At 45.2% G+C, this 18840-nt stretch overlaps 2 protein-coding genes across 7 annotated transcripts in view; one reads left to right on the plus strand and one right to left on the minus strand.

Annotated features, from left to right (window-relative positions):
- Positions 1-18840, plus strand: part of lamtor3 (late endosomal/lysosomal adaptor, MAPK and MTOR activator 3) — a 72956-nt gene that overhangs the window by 52911 nt on the left and 1205 nt on the right. Inside the window, exons 1-5 of one of the 6 annotated variants that reach the window (XM_058078691.1) lie at positions 15238-16091; positions 16511-16557; positions 16782-16816; positions 17269-17327; positions 18429-18562. In XM_058078691.1, the coding sequence (XP_057934674.1) occupies positions 16549-16557; positions 16782-16816; positions 17269-17327; positions 18429-18562 (237 nt within the window). In that variant the 5' untranslated portion in view covers positions 15238-16091; positions 16511-16548. Of the gene's footprint in view, positions 1-15237; positions 16092-16153; positions 16273-16510; positions 16558-16781; positions 16817-17268; positions 17328-18428; positions 18563-18840 lie in introns of those variants that run through there. The other 5 variants (XM_058078692.1, XM_058078689.1, XM_058078690.1 and 2 more) reach the window with 5 other exon arrangements.
- On the minus strand, positions 10782-15678 carry LOC131132763 (protein YIPF7-like). The gene is made up of 6 exons (XM_058078682.1): positions 15479-15678; positions 14297-14416; positions 13827-13939; positions 12904-13049; positions 12633-12814; positions 10782-12186 (listed from the first exon to the last, which is right to left on the minus strand). The coding sequence occupies exons 2-6, from the start codon at positions 14413-14415 to the stop codon at positions 12024-12026; spliced, it is 723 nt and encodes a 240-aa protein (XP_057934665.1). The 5' UTR covers position 14416; positions 15479-15678; the 3' UTR covers positions 10782-12023.

An 18840-nucleotide genomic window follows, 5' to 3' on the forward strand; every position in this document is an offset into this window, starting at 1 on the left:
TACATTGCTTCAAGGCAAGGCCAGACACCAGGCAGGGCCAGATAAGGTAAAAGTTAAGGTAAAAGTTTGGTGGCGTGCCACGCCCACATCCTAAGGAGCAGCCCAAAATCCTTCGCAATTTAACGCGGGCCATCTGTCTAGTGTCCGTTGATGCTACAACGGACTCATTCGGTCAAACCCCCTAGGAGGAGTTCGTCGAGATACGACCCCTACATCCTCCCCCAAATGGCCGCCGCCACCTAAAATGGCCGACTTCCTGTTGGTTTTTGAACATGGGTTCTTGAGACTTTTTTTGTGCGTCCTGTCACGAGTGATGTCTCCTCCGAAAATCATGTCCATACGTGCAACGGGAGGCGAGGGATAATTATTTTTAAACTTGTAGGTGGCGCTAGTGAGTCAATTTGGCTTGGTTTCAAATGGGGGCCCCACCAGGGCCCTCAGGCCTGGAATCTGCCCCCCCTTATGAGTTTTCAAGCACATGCGACCTTCTGCGGGCGAATGATGACCCTTTCTTTGTAAACGGCGAGGCCTGAGCATTCGCCGCCAGGCCACGCCCACCACGTGCGCTTTTCCTGCATCATGGTCCATCAACAGGCTTCACCAGGCTGTCAGGCAGTGACCTTGTGACCTCGGTGTTCATCTGATGAATCTCCTGCCAGAAAAGGCCTCATGTAGATGACACGCCTTTAGCCTGTCGCCAATAGGTGGCGCTGCGACGAAATCAGGAAGTGACCTACGGGGACCTTCGGGGCGGGGCCATGATCACATGTACCAAGTATGATGAAGATCTGACCACGTGGAGCCAAGTTATTCACGTCTACAGTTACGCTCAGCGTGCAAGGCCCGGACAGATGAAAAAGGGCAAAATTTGGGGGCGTGCCACGCCCACATCGTACCGAATATCCCAAAATCCTTCGCAATTTAACGTCGGCCATCCGTCTAGTGTCCGTTGATGCTACAACGGACTCATTCGGTTAAACCCCCTAGGAGGAGTTCGTCGAGATACGACCCCAACTTCTGGCCCGAAAAAGGCCGCCGCCATCCAAAATGGCCGACTTCCTGTTCGTTTTCCAATATGGGTTCTTGAGACTTTTTGGTCCGTCCTGCCACGATAGACGTCTCCACCAAGTTTCGTGACGATCGGTGAAACTGGTGGCGGGGGCCAATTTTTTTTTAATTTCAAGGTGGCGCTAGAGAGCCAATTTTGGAACATTATATTTGAAACCCATAAAATATCAAATTTTTCGCCAGACCTGATGCGCTCGGCAAATTTGGTGAGTTTTCGGGCATGTTCAGGCCCTCAAAATGGCGCTCAAAGGCGGAGAAGAATAATAATAATAATTAAAACTGCAAGCAGTGATGAGCGGGCTCGAGCACCCCGACGCGGTCGGGGGTACGCGCGGGTCGGGGGCGTGCGCGTGACCGGACGGGCGTGCGGACGCGCCGTACGAAAAACTGCGGCGATCGGATAAGCCGTTAGGGAGTTACGGCACTTAAAATTGTCCGCCAGGAGGGGGCGACGCCGGCGGCGAGGCGGTTGCGCGGTCACGTCCCGTCCGGCGCCCCAAACAGCCATAAAAAAATTTGTGACGATCGGACCGTGCGGTAGGTACTTGCAGCGGATATACGTTTCCGCCTGTGGGTGGCGCTATACAGTCTATGCGCCCACATGGTAACGGACCGGAGGGTACCCCGAACCACCAGAAAAAATTAGGTGCCGATTGGACCGTGCGGAAGGAAGTTACGGCTGATATACATTTCCACCAGTTGGTGGCGCTATAGCGTATGTACACACACTGTCATAGACCAGAGGGTACCCCGAACCACCGGAAAAAAATTTGGGCAGATCCGACCATGTGGGAGGAAGTTACGGCAGATAAACATTTCCACCAGTTGGTGGCGCTATAGAGTCTATGGACACGCAAATTCAAAGAGTGGAGGGTGACCTGACCGACCAAAAAAATTTAGAGACGATCCGACCATGTGTAAGGAAGTTATGGCTATATACATTTCCAACAGTTGGTGGCGCTATAGAGTCTATGTACACACACAGTCATAGACCAGAGGGTACCCCAAACCACCAGAAAAAAATTGGGACCGATCCGACCATGTGGAAGGAAGTTACGGCAGATATACATTTTCACCAGTTGGTGGCGCTATAGAGTGTATGTACACACCCAGTCACAGAGTGGAGGGTGACCCAACCCAGCAAAAAAAATTTGGGACCGATCCGACCATGTGGAAGGAAGTTACAGCTGATATACATTTCCACCAGTTGGTGGCGCTATAGCGTATGTACACACACTGTCATAGACCAGAGGATACCTTGAACCACCAGAAAAAAATTCGGGCAGATCCGACCATGTGGGAGAAAGTTACGGCAGATATACATTTCCACCAGTTGGTGGCGCTATACAGTCTATGTACACACACAGTCATAGACCAGAGGTTACCCCAAACCGGCAGAAAAAATTTGGTGCCGATCCGACCATGTGGAAGGAAGTTACGGCAGATATACATTTCCACCAGTTGGTGGCGCTATAGAGTCTATGGACACGCAGATTCAAAGAGTGGTGGGTGACCCGACCGACCAAAAAAAATTTAGAGACGATCTGACCATGTGAAAGGAAGCTATGGCTATATACATTTCCGCCAGTTGGTGGCGCTATAGAGTGTATGTACACACACAGTAATAGACCAGAGGGTACCCCAAACCACCAGAAAAAATTTGGGACCGATCCGACCATGTGGAAGGAAGATACGGCTGATATACATTTCCACCAGTTGGTGGCGCTATAGAGTCTATGTACACACAGTATAACAGACCAGAGATTGACCCAACCCAGCCAAAAAAATGTGGAGTTGATCCGACCATGCATAATGAAGTTACGGCAGATATACATTTTCGCCAGTTGGTGGCGCTATACAGTCTATGTACACACACAGTCATAGACCAGAGGGTACCCCAAACCACCAGAAAAAATTTGGGGCCGATCCGACCATGTGGAAGGAAGTTACAGCTGATGTACATTTCCACCAGTTGGTGGCGCTATACAGTCTATGTACACACAGTATAACAGACCAGAGATTGACCCAACACACCAAAAAAATTTTCAAGACAATCTGACCATGACTCAGGAAGTTACAGCAGATATACATTTCCACCAGTTGGTGGCGCTGTGTTTTGAACATGGTTTCTAGAGCGTTAGGTGCGTCCTGTCATGATAGACGTCTCCACCGAAAATCATAGTGATATGTGCAACGGGTGGCGAGGGATAATGAATTGAAACTTCTAGGTGGCGCTAGTGTGTCAATTTAGATTGGTGTCACATGGGAGCACCACCAGGGCGCTCAGGCCTGGATTCTGACCTTACGTGTAAGATTTCAGCAGCCTGTGACCTTCTGCGGGCAAAATATGAGCCTTCGATGGTCAATGGCGAAGGCTGACCATTCGCCGTGGCCACGCCCACCACATGTGCTTTACACACATCACAGTCCATCGACTGACATCATCAGTCTGTCAGTCAAACTGTGTATTGACTTTGATGTACATTGCTTCAAGGCAAGGCCAGACACCAGGCAGGGCCAGATAAGGTAAAAGTTAAGGATAAAGTAAAAGTTTGGTGGCGTGCCACGCCCACATCCTAAGTAGCAGCCCAAAATCCTTCGCAATTTAACGTGGGCCACCCGTCTAGTGTCTGTTGATGCTACAACGGACTCATTCGGTCAAACCCCCTAGGAGGAGTTCGTCGAGATACGACCCCTACATCCTCCCCCAAATGGCCGCCGCCACCTAAAATGGCCGACTTCCTGTTGGTTTTTGAACATGGGTTCTTGAGACTTTTTTGTGCGTCCTGTCACGAGTGATGTCTCCTCCGAAAATCATGCCCATACGTGCAACGGGAGGCGAGGGATAATTATTTTAAAACTTCTAGGTGGCGCTAGTGAGTCAATTTGGCTTGGTTTCAAATGGGGGCTCCACCAGGGCCCTCAGGCCCGGAATCTGCCCCCCCTTATGAGTTTTCAAGCACATGCGACCTTCTGCGGGCGAATGATGACCCTTTCTTTGTAAACGGCGAGGCCTGAGCATTCGCCGCCAGGCCACGCCCACCACGTGCGCTTTTCCTGCATCATGGTCCATCAACAGGCTTCACCAGGCTGTCAGGCAGTGACCTTGTGACCTCGGTGTTCATCTGATGAATCTCCTGCCAGAAAAGGCCTCATGTAGATGACACGCCTTTAGCCTGTCGCCAATAGGTGGCGCTGCGACGAAATCAGGAAGTGACCTACGGGGACCTTCGGGGCGGGGCCATGATCACATGTATCAAGTATGATGAAGATCTGACCACGTGGAGCCAAGTTATTCACGTCTACAGTTACGCTCAGCGTGCAAGGCCCGGACAGATGAAAAAGGGCAAAATTTGGGGGCGTGCCACGCCCACATCGTATGGAATATCCCAAAATCCTTCGCAATTTAACGTCGGCCATCCGTCTAGTGTCCGTTGATGCAACAACGGACTCATTCGGTCAAACCCCCTAGGAGGAGTTCGTCGAGATACGACCCCAACTTCTGGCCCGAAAAAGGCCGGCGCCATCCAAAATGGCCGACTTCCTGTTCGTTTTGCAATATGGGTTCTTGAGACTTTTTGGTCCGTCCTGTCACGATAGACGTCTCCACCATGTTTGGTGACGATCGGTGAAACTGGTGGCGGGGGCCAATTTTTTTTAAATTTCAAGGTGGCGCTAGAGAGCCAATTTTGGAACATTATATTTGAAACCCATAAAATATCAAATTTTTCGCCAGACCTGATGCGCTCGCAAAATTTGGTGAGTTTTCGGGCATGTGAAGGCCCTCAAAATGGCGCTCAAAGGCGGAGAAGAATAATAATAATAATAATAATAATAATAAAAAGAAACGGAACGATTACAATAGGGCTTTCGCACTGGTCAGTGCTCGAGCCCTAATAATAATAAACATTACGATTACAATAGGGCTTTCGCACTGGTCAGTGCTCGAGCCCTAATTAAAACTGCAAGCAGTGATGAGCGGGCTCGAGCACCCCGACGCGGTCGGGGGTACGCGCGGGTCGGGGGTACACGCGGGTCGGGGGCGCGCGCGTGTTTGGACGGGCGCGCGGACGCACCGTACGAAAAACCGCAACGATGGGATAAGCGGTAAGGGAGTTACGGCACTTGCAATTTTCCGCCCGGAGGGGGCGACGCTGGCGGGGAGGCTGGTGCGCGGTCACGTCCCGTCCGGCGCCCCGAACCGCCATAAAAAAATTTGCGACGATCGGACCGTGCGGTAGGTACTTGCGGCGGATATACGTTTCCGCCTGTGGGTGGCGCTATACAGTCTATGCGCCCACACGGTAACGGACCGGAGGGTACCCCGAACCACCAGAAAAAATTAGGTGCCGATCCGACCGTGCGGAAGGAAGTTACGGCTGATATACATTTCCACCAGTTGGTGGCGCTATAGCGTATGTACACACACTGTCATAGACCAAAGGGTACCCCGAACCACCAGAAAAAAATTCGGGCAGATCCGACCATGTGGGAGGAAGTTACGGCAGATATACATTTCCACCAGTTGGTGGCGCTATAGAGTCTATGGACACGCAGATTCAAAGAGTGGAGGGTGACCCGACCGACCAAAAAAAAATTAGGGACCGATCCAACCATGTGGAAGGAAGTTACAGCTGATATACATTTCCACCAGTTGGTGGCGCTATAGAATCTATGGAGACGCAGATTCAAAGAGTGGAGGGTGACCCGACCGACCCAAAAAAATTTTAGAGACGATCCGACCATGTGGAAGGAAGTTACGGCTATATACATTTCCACCAGTTGGTGGCGCTATAGAGTCTATGTACACAAAGAGTCATAGACCAGAGGGTACCCCAAACCACCAGAAAAAATTTGGGACCGATCCGACATTGTGGAAGGAAGTTACGGCAGATATACATTTTCACCAGTTGGTGGCGCTATAGAGTCTACGTACACACACAGTCATAGACCAGAGGGTACCCCAAACCACCAGAAAAAATTTGGGGCCGATCCGACCATGTGGAAGGAAGTTACAGCTGATATACATTTCTACCAGTTGGTGGCGCTATAGCGTATGTACACACACTGTCATAGACCAGAGGGTACCCCGAACCACTGGAAAAAAATTCGGGCAGATCCGACCATGTGGGAGGAAGTTACGGCAGATATACATTTCCACCAGTTGGTGGCGCTGTAGAGTCTATGGACACGCAGATTCAAAGAGTGGAGGGTGACCCGACCGACCAAAAAAATTTAGAGACGATCCGACCATGTGGGAGAAAGTTACGGCAGATATAAATTTCCACCAGTTGGTGGCGCTATACAGTCTATGTACACACACAGTAATAGACCAGAGGGTACCCCAAACCACCAGAAAAAATTTGGGGCCGATGCGACCAAGTGGAAGGAAGTTACAGCTGATATACATTTCCACCAGTTGGTGGCGCTATAGTGTATGTACACACACAGTCATAGACCAGAGGGTACCCCAAACCACCAGAAAAAAATTTAGACAGATCGGACCAAGTGGGAGGAAGTGACGGCAGATATACATTTTCACCAGTTGGTGGCGCTATAGAGTCTATGTACACACCCAGTCATAGACTGGAGGGTATCCCAAACCACCAGAAAAAATTTGGGGCAGATCCGACCATGTGGAAGGAAGTTACAGCTGATATACATTGCCACCAATAGGTGGTGCTATACAGTCTATGTACACACAGCATAACAGACCAAAGATTGACCCAACACACCAAAAAAAATTTCAAGACAATCTGACCATGAATCAGGAAGTTACGGCAGATATACATTTCCACCAGTTGGTGGCGCTATAGAGTCCATATACACACACAGTCACAGACTGGAGGGTGACCGAACCCACCCAAAAAAATTAGGAGACGATCCGACCATGCGTGAGGAAGTTACAGCAGATATACATTTCCACCAGTTGGTGGCGCTGTGTTTTGAACATGGGTTCTGGAGCGTTAGGTGCGTCCTGTCATGATAGACGTCTCCACCGAAAATCATAGCGATACGTGCCACGGGTGGCGAGGGATAATGAATTGAAACTTCTAGGTGGCGCTAGTGTGTCAATTTAGATTGGTGTCACATGGGAGCACCACCAGGGCGCTCAGGCCTGGATTATGAGCTTGCGTGTAAGATTTCAGCAGCCTGTGACCTTCTGCGGGCAGAATATGAGCCTTCGATGGTCAATGGCGAAGGCTGACCATTCGCCGTGGCCACGCCCACCACATGTGCTTTACACACATCACAGTCCATCAACTGACATCATCAGTCTGTCAGTCAAACTGTGTATTGACTTTGATGTACATTGCTTCAAGGCAAGGCCAGACACCAGGCAGGGCCAGATAAGGTAAAAGTTAAGGTTAAAGTAAAAGTTTGGTGGCGTGCCACGCCCACATCCTAAGTAGCAGCCCAAAATCCTTCGCAATTTAACGTGGGCCATCCGTCTAGTGTCCGTTGATACTACAACGGACTCATTCGGTCAAACCCTCTAGGAGGAGTTCGTCGAGATACGACCCCTACATCCTCCCCCAAATGGCCGCCGCCACCTAAAATGGCCGACTTCCTGTTGGTTTTTGAACATGGGTTCTTGAGACTTTTTTGTGCATCCTGTCACGAGTGATGTCTCCTCCGAAAATCATGCCCATACGTGCAACAGGAGGCGAGGGATAATGATTTTAAAACTTGTAGGTGGCGCTAGTGAGTCAATTTGGCTTGGTTTCAAATGGGGGCCCCACCAGGGCCCTCAGGCCTGGAATCTGCCCCCCCTTATGAGTTTTCAAGCACATGCGACCTTCTGCGGGCGAATGATGACCCTTTCTTTGTAAACGGCGAGGCCTGAGCATTCGCCGCCAGGCCACGCCCACCACGTGCGCTTTTCCTGCATCATGGTCCATCAACAGGCTTCACCAGGCTGTCAGGCAGTGACCTTGTGACCTCGGTGTTCATCTGATGAATCTCCTGCCAGAAAAGGCCTCATGTAGATCACACGCCTTTAGCCTGTCGCCAATAGGTGGCGCTGCGACGAAATCAGGAAGTGACCTACGGGGACCTTCGGGGCGGGGCCATGATCACATGTACCAAGTATGATGAAGATCTGACCACGTGGAGCCAAGTTATTCACGTCTACAGTTACGCTCAGCATGCAAGGCCCGGACAGATGAAAAAGGGCAAAATTTGGGGGCGTGCCACGCCCACATCGTACGGAATATCCCAAAATCCTTCGCAATTTAACGTCGGCCATCCGTCTAGTGTCCGTTGACGCAACAACGGACTCATTCGGTCAAACCCCCTAGGAGGAGTTCGTCGAGATACGACCCCAACTTCTGGCCCGAAAAAGGCCGGCGCCATCCAAAATGGCCGACTTCCTGTTCGTTTTACAATATGGGTTCTTGAGACTTTTTGGTCCGTCCTGTCACGATAGACGTCTCCACCAAGTTTCGTGACGATCGGTGAAACTGGTGGCGGGGGCCAATTTTTTTTAAATTTCAAGGTGGCGCTAGAGAGCCAATTTTGGAACATTATATTTGAAACCCATAAAATATCAAATTTTTCGCCAGACCTGATGCGCTCGCCAAATTTGGTGAGTTTTCGGGCATGTTCAGGCCCTCAAAATGGCGCTCAAAGGGGGAGAAGAATAATAATAATAATAAAAAGAAACGGAACGATTACAATAGGGCTTTCGCACTGGTCAGTGCTCGAGCCCTAATAATAATAAACATTACGATAACAATAGGGCTTTCGCACTGGTCAGTGCTCGAGCCCTAATAAACATTACGATTACAATAGGGCTTTCGCACTGGTCAGTGCTCGAGCCCTAATAAACATTACGATTACAATAGGGCTTTCGCACTGGTCAGTGCTCGAGCCCTAATAAGAAGAAGAATAAGAAACGGAACGATTACAATAGGGCTTTCGCACTGGTCAGTGCTCGAGCCCTAATAATAAAAAGAAACGGAACGATTACAATAGGGCTTTCGCACTGGTCAGTGCTCGAGCCCTAATAATAATAACATGGACTAAGTAAAGTAAAACCTGACTTCACTTCCTGTCCACATGTCCAGAACTCCACATGATGGCCGAGAGTGGAATTGAACCCGGGTCTCCTAGCTGTGAGGTCTGCGCGCTAACCACACGACCACCGTGCAGCCCTCAAATGCTTCTTAGTCCCATTTATTTTATTTTGACCTGAATGACGTTTGAGTTCTTACCGTTTGTCTGTACCCTGTATGAAGTACATGTACTACATCATACAGTATGGTATTGCAGCAATTAGCAAGGGGGTAGACTCATTTGCTGAATGTACAAATTCATATTTACTAAAGAAAATGTTCAAAACGAACAGAAAATGCCAGTCCCAAAAATTAGCCATTCAATCTATCAGATGGGAAGACATCTTGCAAGCCTACATTTTCTTGAGTCGGTACGATTCCGGCACACCATTGCAGTTGGTAAAAAAAAAAAAGTACAGTTTTACAAGCTCTCGGCAGGTTGTCATCAGTAAACGAGTGCTGACCCCGATGCCACGACATGCTTCACGCAGAGCAGAGACACTCTGCAGAGAGAAGTCATGACCTTGCTTTTTGCTCCCAAGAGAATGGATCCACCCGGCTGATTGGACTGCGACCCTCACAAGTTCCTTGTTGTTAATATCACAAGGAATACTGTGGACATTTGTGCCCCTCATCCACTCGCCAAGTTGTCTGCAGAACGTCAATGCGGTTTCATCTGACAGGGTCTGCCCAGACCTTACATACATCCCTGATGGTGGGTGAAAAATGACTTTCTTCTCTTCCTGTGAATGCTTCACAGTTCTGCAGACTGTTAACATCCTCCTCTTCTCTCTGTCTCCCCCTCTCCCACACACACACACACACACACACACACACACACACACACAATCTGTCAAAACTGCTGAAGAATTCCAAAAGATAAATAACTGAACCATTTGTATTTGTAACATTCTCATCGGGAACATTCCATTATTCTTTGACATGACTGTTTCTCCACAGAGATGGTCAAAGCTCGATGTGATGAGATCAACGTTTTTCGATTCCTTTCTACATTTTGTCTATTTTTTCGTTGTTGTTGTTGTGTTGTTCTTATTAGGAATGTGTTGGCTTCCGATCCAATCCCATTAACAATAAGCTTTTATTACCAATATGAGTTTATGGCAAGGGTCTCAAACTCAATTTACTTGGGGGCCACTGGAGCTAGAATCTGGGTGAGACTGGGCCGCATCAGCCCCCCCCCCCAAAAAAAAACGCATTTATTAAAAACAGAAAAATATACAAACTTTTTCAGTGCTTTGGTTCCGATTTTCTACAAGAAAAGCTCTGATAAAACATTCCACTGTTCTCAAATATCTTAATTTTTATTTTTCTGCACAAAATAAGATGAAAAATAAATAAACAAATCAAGAATAAAGAAAATCAATCAATCAGTAATAAATAAATATAATAATAATAATAAAAGGGCAAATAATAAAAACTTAAGAAACCACATATAGTTGGTGGGTAGACAAATGATTTTTTTCAGATTAAAATGAACAAAGCATTATTAGAGCCCTGTAGACATGACAAAACACGACTATAGTCACATTTATACTCTTTTTATTTACAACATATTGCGCAACTGCAGGGTCTTGAGACACATGCTAACTCGCAAACTAGAGAGCTCGCGACCTAAACGGTAGCCTCCAAGTTATTTCCTATAAACTTAAATAGCCAAAAACTTACCACTTCCACACGGATAGGGAGGATAACTATTAACAGTTATTTAACCTTTAACATGAACATTAATCAAACGTAATAATTTTTTCTGGGTACATGATACCATACAGCATCAATATCAAACTTGTGCGGGCCTCATTAACATTAAACTTTCATATCAAGGCGGGGGCCTCAAACTAGTGTCCTGCGGGCCACATTTGGCCTGTGGGCCACGTGTTTGAGACCCGTGGTTTATGGGATTTAATATGGTTTTGAAAATAGCTTTTCAAAGCCTGAAAAATAATGCAAGCAAAATATTCCTGAATTTACTTTTTTATTACACATCATGACCAACATCCCTCATCCAATAAAAAAGTCAATAAAAGTCCATCCAATAAAAGATCAAATTGGAACAAATAGATGTACAGAGTACTTTTAGGGTATGAATATACAACTTGTTTTTAACAAAGTAGTCATTTATTGACGATCCCCAGTATAAACAAGCAGCGGTTAGAGTGTCACTTCCCACCACCGTTGCTACGCAGCCCAATAATGTATGGCTAAATTAAATAAAACTTGTGATATCTGCTTTACTTCAGAACTGCTAATTGTTGAAATCCTGTGCCGCTCGCGAGTTAGTGAGGGAACACTAGCGCTGTCTTGCGCAGGAGCCAATCACAAGCTCAATCACAATGGGCTTGCCAACCCACTGGAAATCACAGAAGGTCATGATACAGTATATAACAGTATAACAACATATCAGGCTGACTCACGCTGTCATCAACACTTTGCTAAAAACACTAAATTCATAACACAGCAACTTAACACTCAAATAAAACCAATTTTTTTCCATAATGCAGTGTGTCTGAGCAAGGCATTTTTTATGTGCTGCAATGACGTCAGCCTCCCTCTGGGCTTTGAACTCCGCACTCTTCTGGCTCTGGTGGACAGAGCCATCCATTTTCTATGTTGCTTATCCTCCAATGAAATACTTTCCTCAAAATGATACATGTTTGTATATATTCACAAGGTATACCTTTCGAGTGTGAAGTTGATGTGTGATGAATTTAATGCTGAACTTGGGGTAACTAGGGTCAACATTCAAGCACACATCTAACACAGAAAATATGCCTTTCACTTTTTATTTTGCATGGCAAAAATAACAAAATTGTAAGTACAAAAGTCTTGTAACAACTCACTGCATTGTGAGAAGCATGCAGTAAATGATTTTTATCATTTTTAGAATACTGTCAGTAAGGCAAAGAGACCATAGAGCAAGGCACATGGGTAGGCCACCAACAACTGCTGGCCCTCCATAGCCAGGGTGGAGATGAAAATCTTGGAGGCTGAGAAACTACACCAGCAAATCACCACCAACGCCAGAAGTGTGCCAAGGACACCCCTGCAGATACAATGTAAGGGGGGGGGGGCATTTGTGTCATCTGGTGTATTACCGCCATGCTTTGTCTAAGCAGACCTACGGTACAGCATGTGGAACGGCTTGTTGTAATTTGGGGAAAAATTGGTTGGAGAAAAGTTAGAATACTAATATCGTAAAGTCAAAATATTATGGGAATGAAGTCGTAATTATGAGAAAAACATTTGAATGAGCAAAGTTTAAATAGCACAGAACTCCTGAGAATGTATACAGTTAATTTTTCAGTATGTGGAACTCGCTTGAAAAGGTTTGGACCCCCCCACAAACATCTGATTATTGTTTTGTACAATCATTCCACCATGAAGAAGGAAGTCCGGGCCCACAATGAATATGAAATACATGTCTCTGAGTGTATGTCAACTTCTGTGACTATACATATACACTGTGGAGGAATTCATGAAGGTACTTACTGCAAAGAGTAGACAACGGCGAAGGCCGAGAGGACAACCATGGGCAGCAGGCAGTAGCCCAGGACGCTGGCCACGCAGCCGTAAGACACCACCATGGAGCTCATCAGGCTTAGCAGCCCGTACATCACTATACAGCTTGTAGCACTGATCCCATACACGTAGGCAAACTGAGCTTTACCTGCCTGCAGTTGGCAAGATAAATACATATATGAATATATAAAGTATAATCACACACTATATGGATTTTCAGGGGTACATTGACGTTACTTACCATCATTAAAGTGAAGCCCAGTGCAACACAAAACAAAATGGGACCTGTCAAATCAGTTTCGTTCATAATGCTGCCATCTGCTGGCTTGAAGGGGTTCAACACGGTCACCGTCTTCTGCCAGATGTGATCAAAATTGATGCCAAGTTCTGGGAAATGAATGATGCTTATCACTTTAGTAAACGTGAACTTTATTCTTTAACTCTCATTAACTCACACTCCTCGCTCCGTGAGATATAACAGCCAACTCTCAGCAGCAACAACAACAATAACAACAAAATCCCTTTCCCCTCGCTCTCACCCCTCCGGGTGGCAACCACTCCCATGTCAATCGTTCCGGGGTGAATTATGTACCGGCAACTTAGCACTACACAAGTTAGCTTTCAGGCACATGTCACGACTTAGCGAAGTAAAGTGGGGGGAGGACCAACAGGTTATCAGCAGGTGAACACAGACAAACTAACTGACGAAAAAAGGTGTTTTTTCTTGGTTCAGTCGTACATGGAGTGACTGTGACACGCTAGCAAAAAAACATAAATATGAGCTCAGCCAATCGACGAGCTTGTGGGCGGGCTAAAGGAAACGTTTTCCGCTTGGTCTTAGCGCTCGCCGTATTTAGCCAACTTAACTTAACGTAACTTAGCCAAGCAGCTCCATTGCGTTATGTTTCCTTGGCGGGTCAACCTGACTTCATTAAATTAACATCTTTGACATTAATTAGTATTATTTAAAAAACATCCACTTGGTCTGTGGTATATCCCAAATCATTTTCCTTTGCACAAATAGGAGTGTAGTCACTTATGGGTTAAACTAAGTCTATTTAGAGGCATTTCTCCCTCTCCAACTGATCAGTTCCTTCTTAACTAGCCCCTATTCACTAGCCAAATCCTGTTTAGCACCCCCAAATAAACACTGCAGTGTTTTACCTTCAAGAAGCGGAGGCTCTTCATCTGGAAAATCCGCTCCTTTGCCCTGGACAGGTTGGTAGATGTGCTCCATGGAAGGTTGGGCAACATCTGGCATGAAAGCGTCTGTTTCACTGAAAACAACATGAGTGTTGCTACTAAATGGTATTCAATTGCATATCAGGTGCAGTAGAGCCACTCTTTTCGTGGGAGGTTAGCGCCAACGGTGAGAAACGCCACAGGAGGCCATGAACCCAAACGCCTACCTCACTCACAGTGCAACCAAAAACATGATGGGTGACACAAGTGAAACACACACTGTGACTACACTACAAAGACTAAACTTGCCCAGCATGCCCTGCACATGTTACGTGTTACATTAATTGCAAATCCGCCGCCAGGTCTCTATTTGGTGTTCGAAATAATAGCAAAATAGCAAATATGTGGTGATACTGTAATACAATAAATACTGGAATACTGCAAATACTGACTCGTTATCATAAACATAACTTGCAGACTCGTCGTAGCCAAAGGCCAGAGTGTGACCCTGCTCGTCAGTGTGGTATACCGTCTGGTAGAAGTCCTGCTCGAACTGCTGGAAGTCACCCATGCTGCCAAGATAAGATAAAATACAAAAATATAATGCAAATTAAACACATTTAAAAAGTAAAAATTACTTTAAAAAGCACAAAAAACAGTGATGAAGTTTGATGAATCTATTCATCAAAGTCAGTTTAATAAATTGCTTATTATATATTACTTCAATATTACAATATTATTACTTCAAATGTTGCAGCTTTACGCTATCATGGTTTTTCAGAAATATATGAATTGGTAACTCATGCTCTATTGGCCTATTATCAGTAAAACAACATAAATTTGGAAAAAAAACAATACATATTTTTGCCAAAAATATCTATTTTCAGGCATAAAAATGCTTAAATTAGCTGCCTATTGCAGGTTTGAATGATCTCACAACTGCAGGGGTCTCAAACTCAAGAGAGCTCCCACTGGAGCTCGGGTCTGGACGACATTAATCAAACGTAATAATTTTTTCTGGGTACATGATACCATACAGCATCCATATCGAACTTGCGCAGGCCGCACGAACATTAAACTTTTATATCAAGGCGGGGGCCTCAAACTAGTGTCCTGTGGCCACATTTGGCCCGCGGGCCGCATATTTGAGACCCCTGCACAACAGGCACAATAACCCCGGTCGTAATCCACTTCCTGTCTGACAAATTTACAGCAACACACAAGTCTGTTTTTACAATTACAAATGCTTAAACTACAAAAATTCCATTTATAAATAGTTTGTAGAAATTCACTCATCATGGTTGAGTCAGGAACCATTGAACGATGATAAAGGAGGGATTAACGTCTCTCATTAAAGCTCACTTATGCAATCAAAATGCTAAGTGGAAGTGTGTGAATTAGACACATCCCAGCATTGCACACTCACCATTTGAGTACAACATCCGATAACCGTCAGGTCATTGTATGTTGCCGTACTTTTCACTGCCAACATGCTCAAAGGTTTCAGTGCATGAATTGACACCGATCATACATTATTTTCAACCGTGATTTTAATGCTGTTGATCGGCTGATGGTGATGGGGTGTACACTTTTGGCAACAAACAAACAACACATGTGCGTTTGAAAAAGCTCACCTGATGGATTTTGCAGCGCAGAGCAAACAAACAGCATAGAGGCCCTTTCCTCTGCCACTTCAACAGATATGTTGTCTCTTCAGGAGGAGTGAGACTGTGGAGATGTCTATTAATAGTATGCTATATTTGCACTGGCATGGCTGCTCCCACCTGATATTGAAATGCTTGATTTCTTATTGACACACATATATGTCTTTGTTTATAACATATGTACATACATGTTTAATACAGCTTCAGTTATAAACTTGATTGATTCATTTATATCCAGCTGTCACTGGATGGGTTTCATTTGGGGATGACAATCAGCACCAAATTCTCCAAATTCAATCTCCATTGATTTAATCTTATTTTGCCTCTGTGTAAATCCTAAATGCGACAAAGTTGGCGTGATCAAAGCTCTCCATTTATGTGCTCCAGAGCGTCTGTGTAATTTTGTTGACGTGCCTTTTATTTTGAAGGCCTGAGTTTACCGGCTTCCGGATGTACAGACTTCCGACGGCGAGTGTAATACCGGAAGTTGTGCTGGGCTGTCAAAAGAGGAAATAATTTTTGTAAATTAAAGTTAAAAACAGGAGCTTTCGTTTCCCAGTGAAAGCGGGGGGGGGGCTAACAGGTATGTACACATACGCTATTGCGTCCGTTATGCGCCCCTTGACGCGCAGCCTTGACTCTCGGCAACAATTTCTTTCCACGAGCGGAAAGAAACAAGCAGGTCATGTGATTCGTGCTCGTGACGGGTTGCGCTTCTGCTGTACAAAATCAATCTAAGTTCGAGAATAATTGAGACAAAGCAGGTATTTGAAGCGCCTCGTTACTTAAAACCTTTGTTTTCAGTTATTAAATGACTTAAAGTGTATGTAACATGTAACTGAAATGAGGTGGCTGTTGAAGGCTCCGGCTAGTTAGCTAGCTTGCACGTCGTTAGCATTGACGTTAGCATCCTTAGAAATGGACGTACTGTGAAGCTCAGCTGTTTGTTGTGTTCTTTTCTTGCTTGTCATCAATGATGGATCTTTACTGTCCTACACTCAGCAGAAACTTTGCATGACACGGAGAGGACACTTCCCACCATGGCGGATGTGAGTGTTTACTACTATTTGTAGTTATTAAGTTATGGAAGTATTTAGTTAGTATTTAGTTTTGCCGTTGTAAATTCATCACGCCTTTCAATCAGTGTAGAAGATACATTCATATATTTAGTTCAGTGCAGGAATAGTCTACACATCTCAAGCTGGTCTGTGTTTTTTGACATTTATGGTGACATTCTGCTTCATTTTGACGTGTTTTTCTTTGTTTTGTACAGGACTTGAAGAGATACCTGTACAAACAATTACAAAGGTGTGTACGAGGGATGTAAGAGCTTTCTCTTTTCATGTCCAAGGTTGGAGTAGATCTGCATAAAGGAAAACTGCACTTAAAAAAAGGCGTCTGTTATTCACAATCCTTACGCGAGACATGAACACTCACGTCTTTCTCTTTTCTGTCCGTTCTAATATATAATTAGATGGCTATTAAAACACCTCCAAAAACCTCTAAGAACATTTAACATATTGTGACCATGTAGTAACAGGTACATTTATGATAACATGTAATACTTACAGTATTTTGCCCATATTTTGGAAGAGGTACGTCCCATTTTTGTATCTTCAGAACACACAGAAAAGAGAAAGACGTGTTCATGTCTCACATAAGGATTGTGGGTGATGGCCGACATTCCCAAAAGTTGTTTTCCTTGAAGGATCACGTACCATGAAATGTCTCTAAATCGTCCTCTATGTGCTGTCATGCAGCGTTGAAGGTATTCATGCCATTGTGGTCACCGACAGAGATGGAGTCCCAGTTATCAAAGGTCAGTCTGGTACCCTTCACCCTCATCTTCTACCCGAAGCAACAAATTCATATATTTATTTCTGCAACAGTATGGCGCATTAAGCACACACTGATACCCTTGGAGGGTGCCATAGGACACATAGAGCCCATCTAAGTCGTTCCTGTTGTGTGGACCAGGTCACCAAGCCCTGCTTCACCTGGTCTTCTTATTCCTACAGATTTCCTGATTAAGCTGACATCACCATGCACGATCGACCACTTGCTTGTTGACATGAAATTTGAGTCCCCAAATGGCTCATTTCGGTCCGTTGATATCAATGTGCTATTAATCTGCTACGCAGCCTCAAACTACTATATAACTACTGTCCCGTTATACACGGCATTAAAACCTGCATGCAGTCACTCCCTATTCAGTGCAAAATAATCTTCAAACGCAAGCATGGCGGTGTTAACCTGGATTCCGCCACAGAAACGCATCCCATGTGCCAATTGAAATCGCTAGCCACTGACAGAAAGATTACACATGTAAAAACCTTAAACTGTATTATGGAAAGCAGGAAGTGAACAAATGTAACAGTTACTGATTGTAAAAGTACCAGATGGAGGGGTAGGATTTAATAAGCTTTGCTTCTTCCTACTCCTTTTGGACATGTGGAACTGTGAACTGATTATGGGATGCACTCGATTGTAATCTGATGCATGTTCAAATGAAATAATACCATTACCGTTACATACAACAAAATGAGTACACAGTATGAAATATCACAATGAATGTCAACAAACTCCCTTAGGTTCTTACATCTTTGATTATCACCCATTCCCATGTATCCGGACAAAGTCACAAGTAAATGTGCAAGCAATGCCTATTTTGGGTTTGGGATACGTTGATGTGAGTCAGCCAGTCCGAGGAGCACGGAGGTTGTGTTCCTGCTCCGTTCATATTTCTCTAACTGCAGAATTTCAGGGATTATTTGGTTCTTCTTTAGCTTGTTGACTCAAGCTGAGTGTTCCCCTGATTGTTATTAGTTATGTTAGTTTTACACACATCAGATCACAACAAGTAGTGTGTGTGCTTGTGTGTGATGTTGATACTGATGCAGTACATGTATTCATCCTGCAGTTGCCAATGATAATGCTCCTGTCCACGCGCTGAGACCGGGCTTCCTGTCCACCTTTGCCCTGGCCACAGATCAGGGCAGCAAGCTGGGCCTGTCCAAGAACAAGAGTATTATCTGCTACTACAACAGCTACCAGGTCAGTGAGCAACCCTACCTGCTGTCCAACATCTGCGGATTGTGGATTTTGTCACTGTAAATACATAATAAATTCATACACAGAGTATACATTTGGAATAACATTATGAATGTAAAACTATAAAAATGGGTTTTGGCGTTCTGAAATTTTGGTTAGAGTCGGATTAATGACGCTAACCAAGGTATCATATATGGACCAGGATGTGGGAATTTGGTTCCCACCCAAAAAAATGCATAATAAATTCATACCCATGGAGTATACATTTGGAATAAATGTAT

Source organism: Doryrhamphus excisus, chromosome 7 (genome assembly GCF_030265055.1).
Source record: "Doryrhamphus excisus isolate RoL2022-K1 chromosome 7, RoL_Dexc_1.0, whole genome shotgun sequence".
Classification (NCBI taxonomy): domain Eukaryota; kingdom Metazoa; phylum Chordata; class Actinopteri; order Syngnathiformes; family Syngnathidae; genus Doryrhamphus; species Doryrhamphus excisus.

Bases quoted from the DNA above. Each gene is read 5' to 3' on its own strand.
- LOC131132763 (XM_058078682.1), bottom strand. From the start codon at position 14,415: ATGGGTGACTTCCAGCAGTTCGAGCAGGACTTCTACCAGACGGTATAC. The intron at 13,940-14,296 runs GTCAGTATTTGC...TGTTGTTTTCAG, and splicing joins AGTTATGTTTATGATAACGA to TGAAACAGACGCTTTCATGC. The intron at 13,050-13,826 runs GTAAAACACTGC...TTCATTTCCCAG, and splicing joins AGAGCCTCCGCTTCTTGAAG to AACTTGGCATCAATTTTGAT.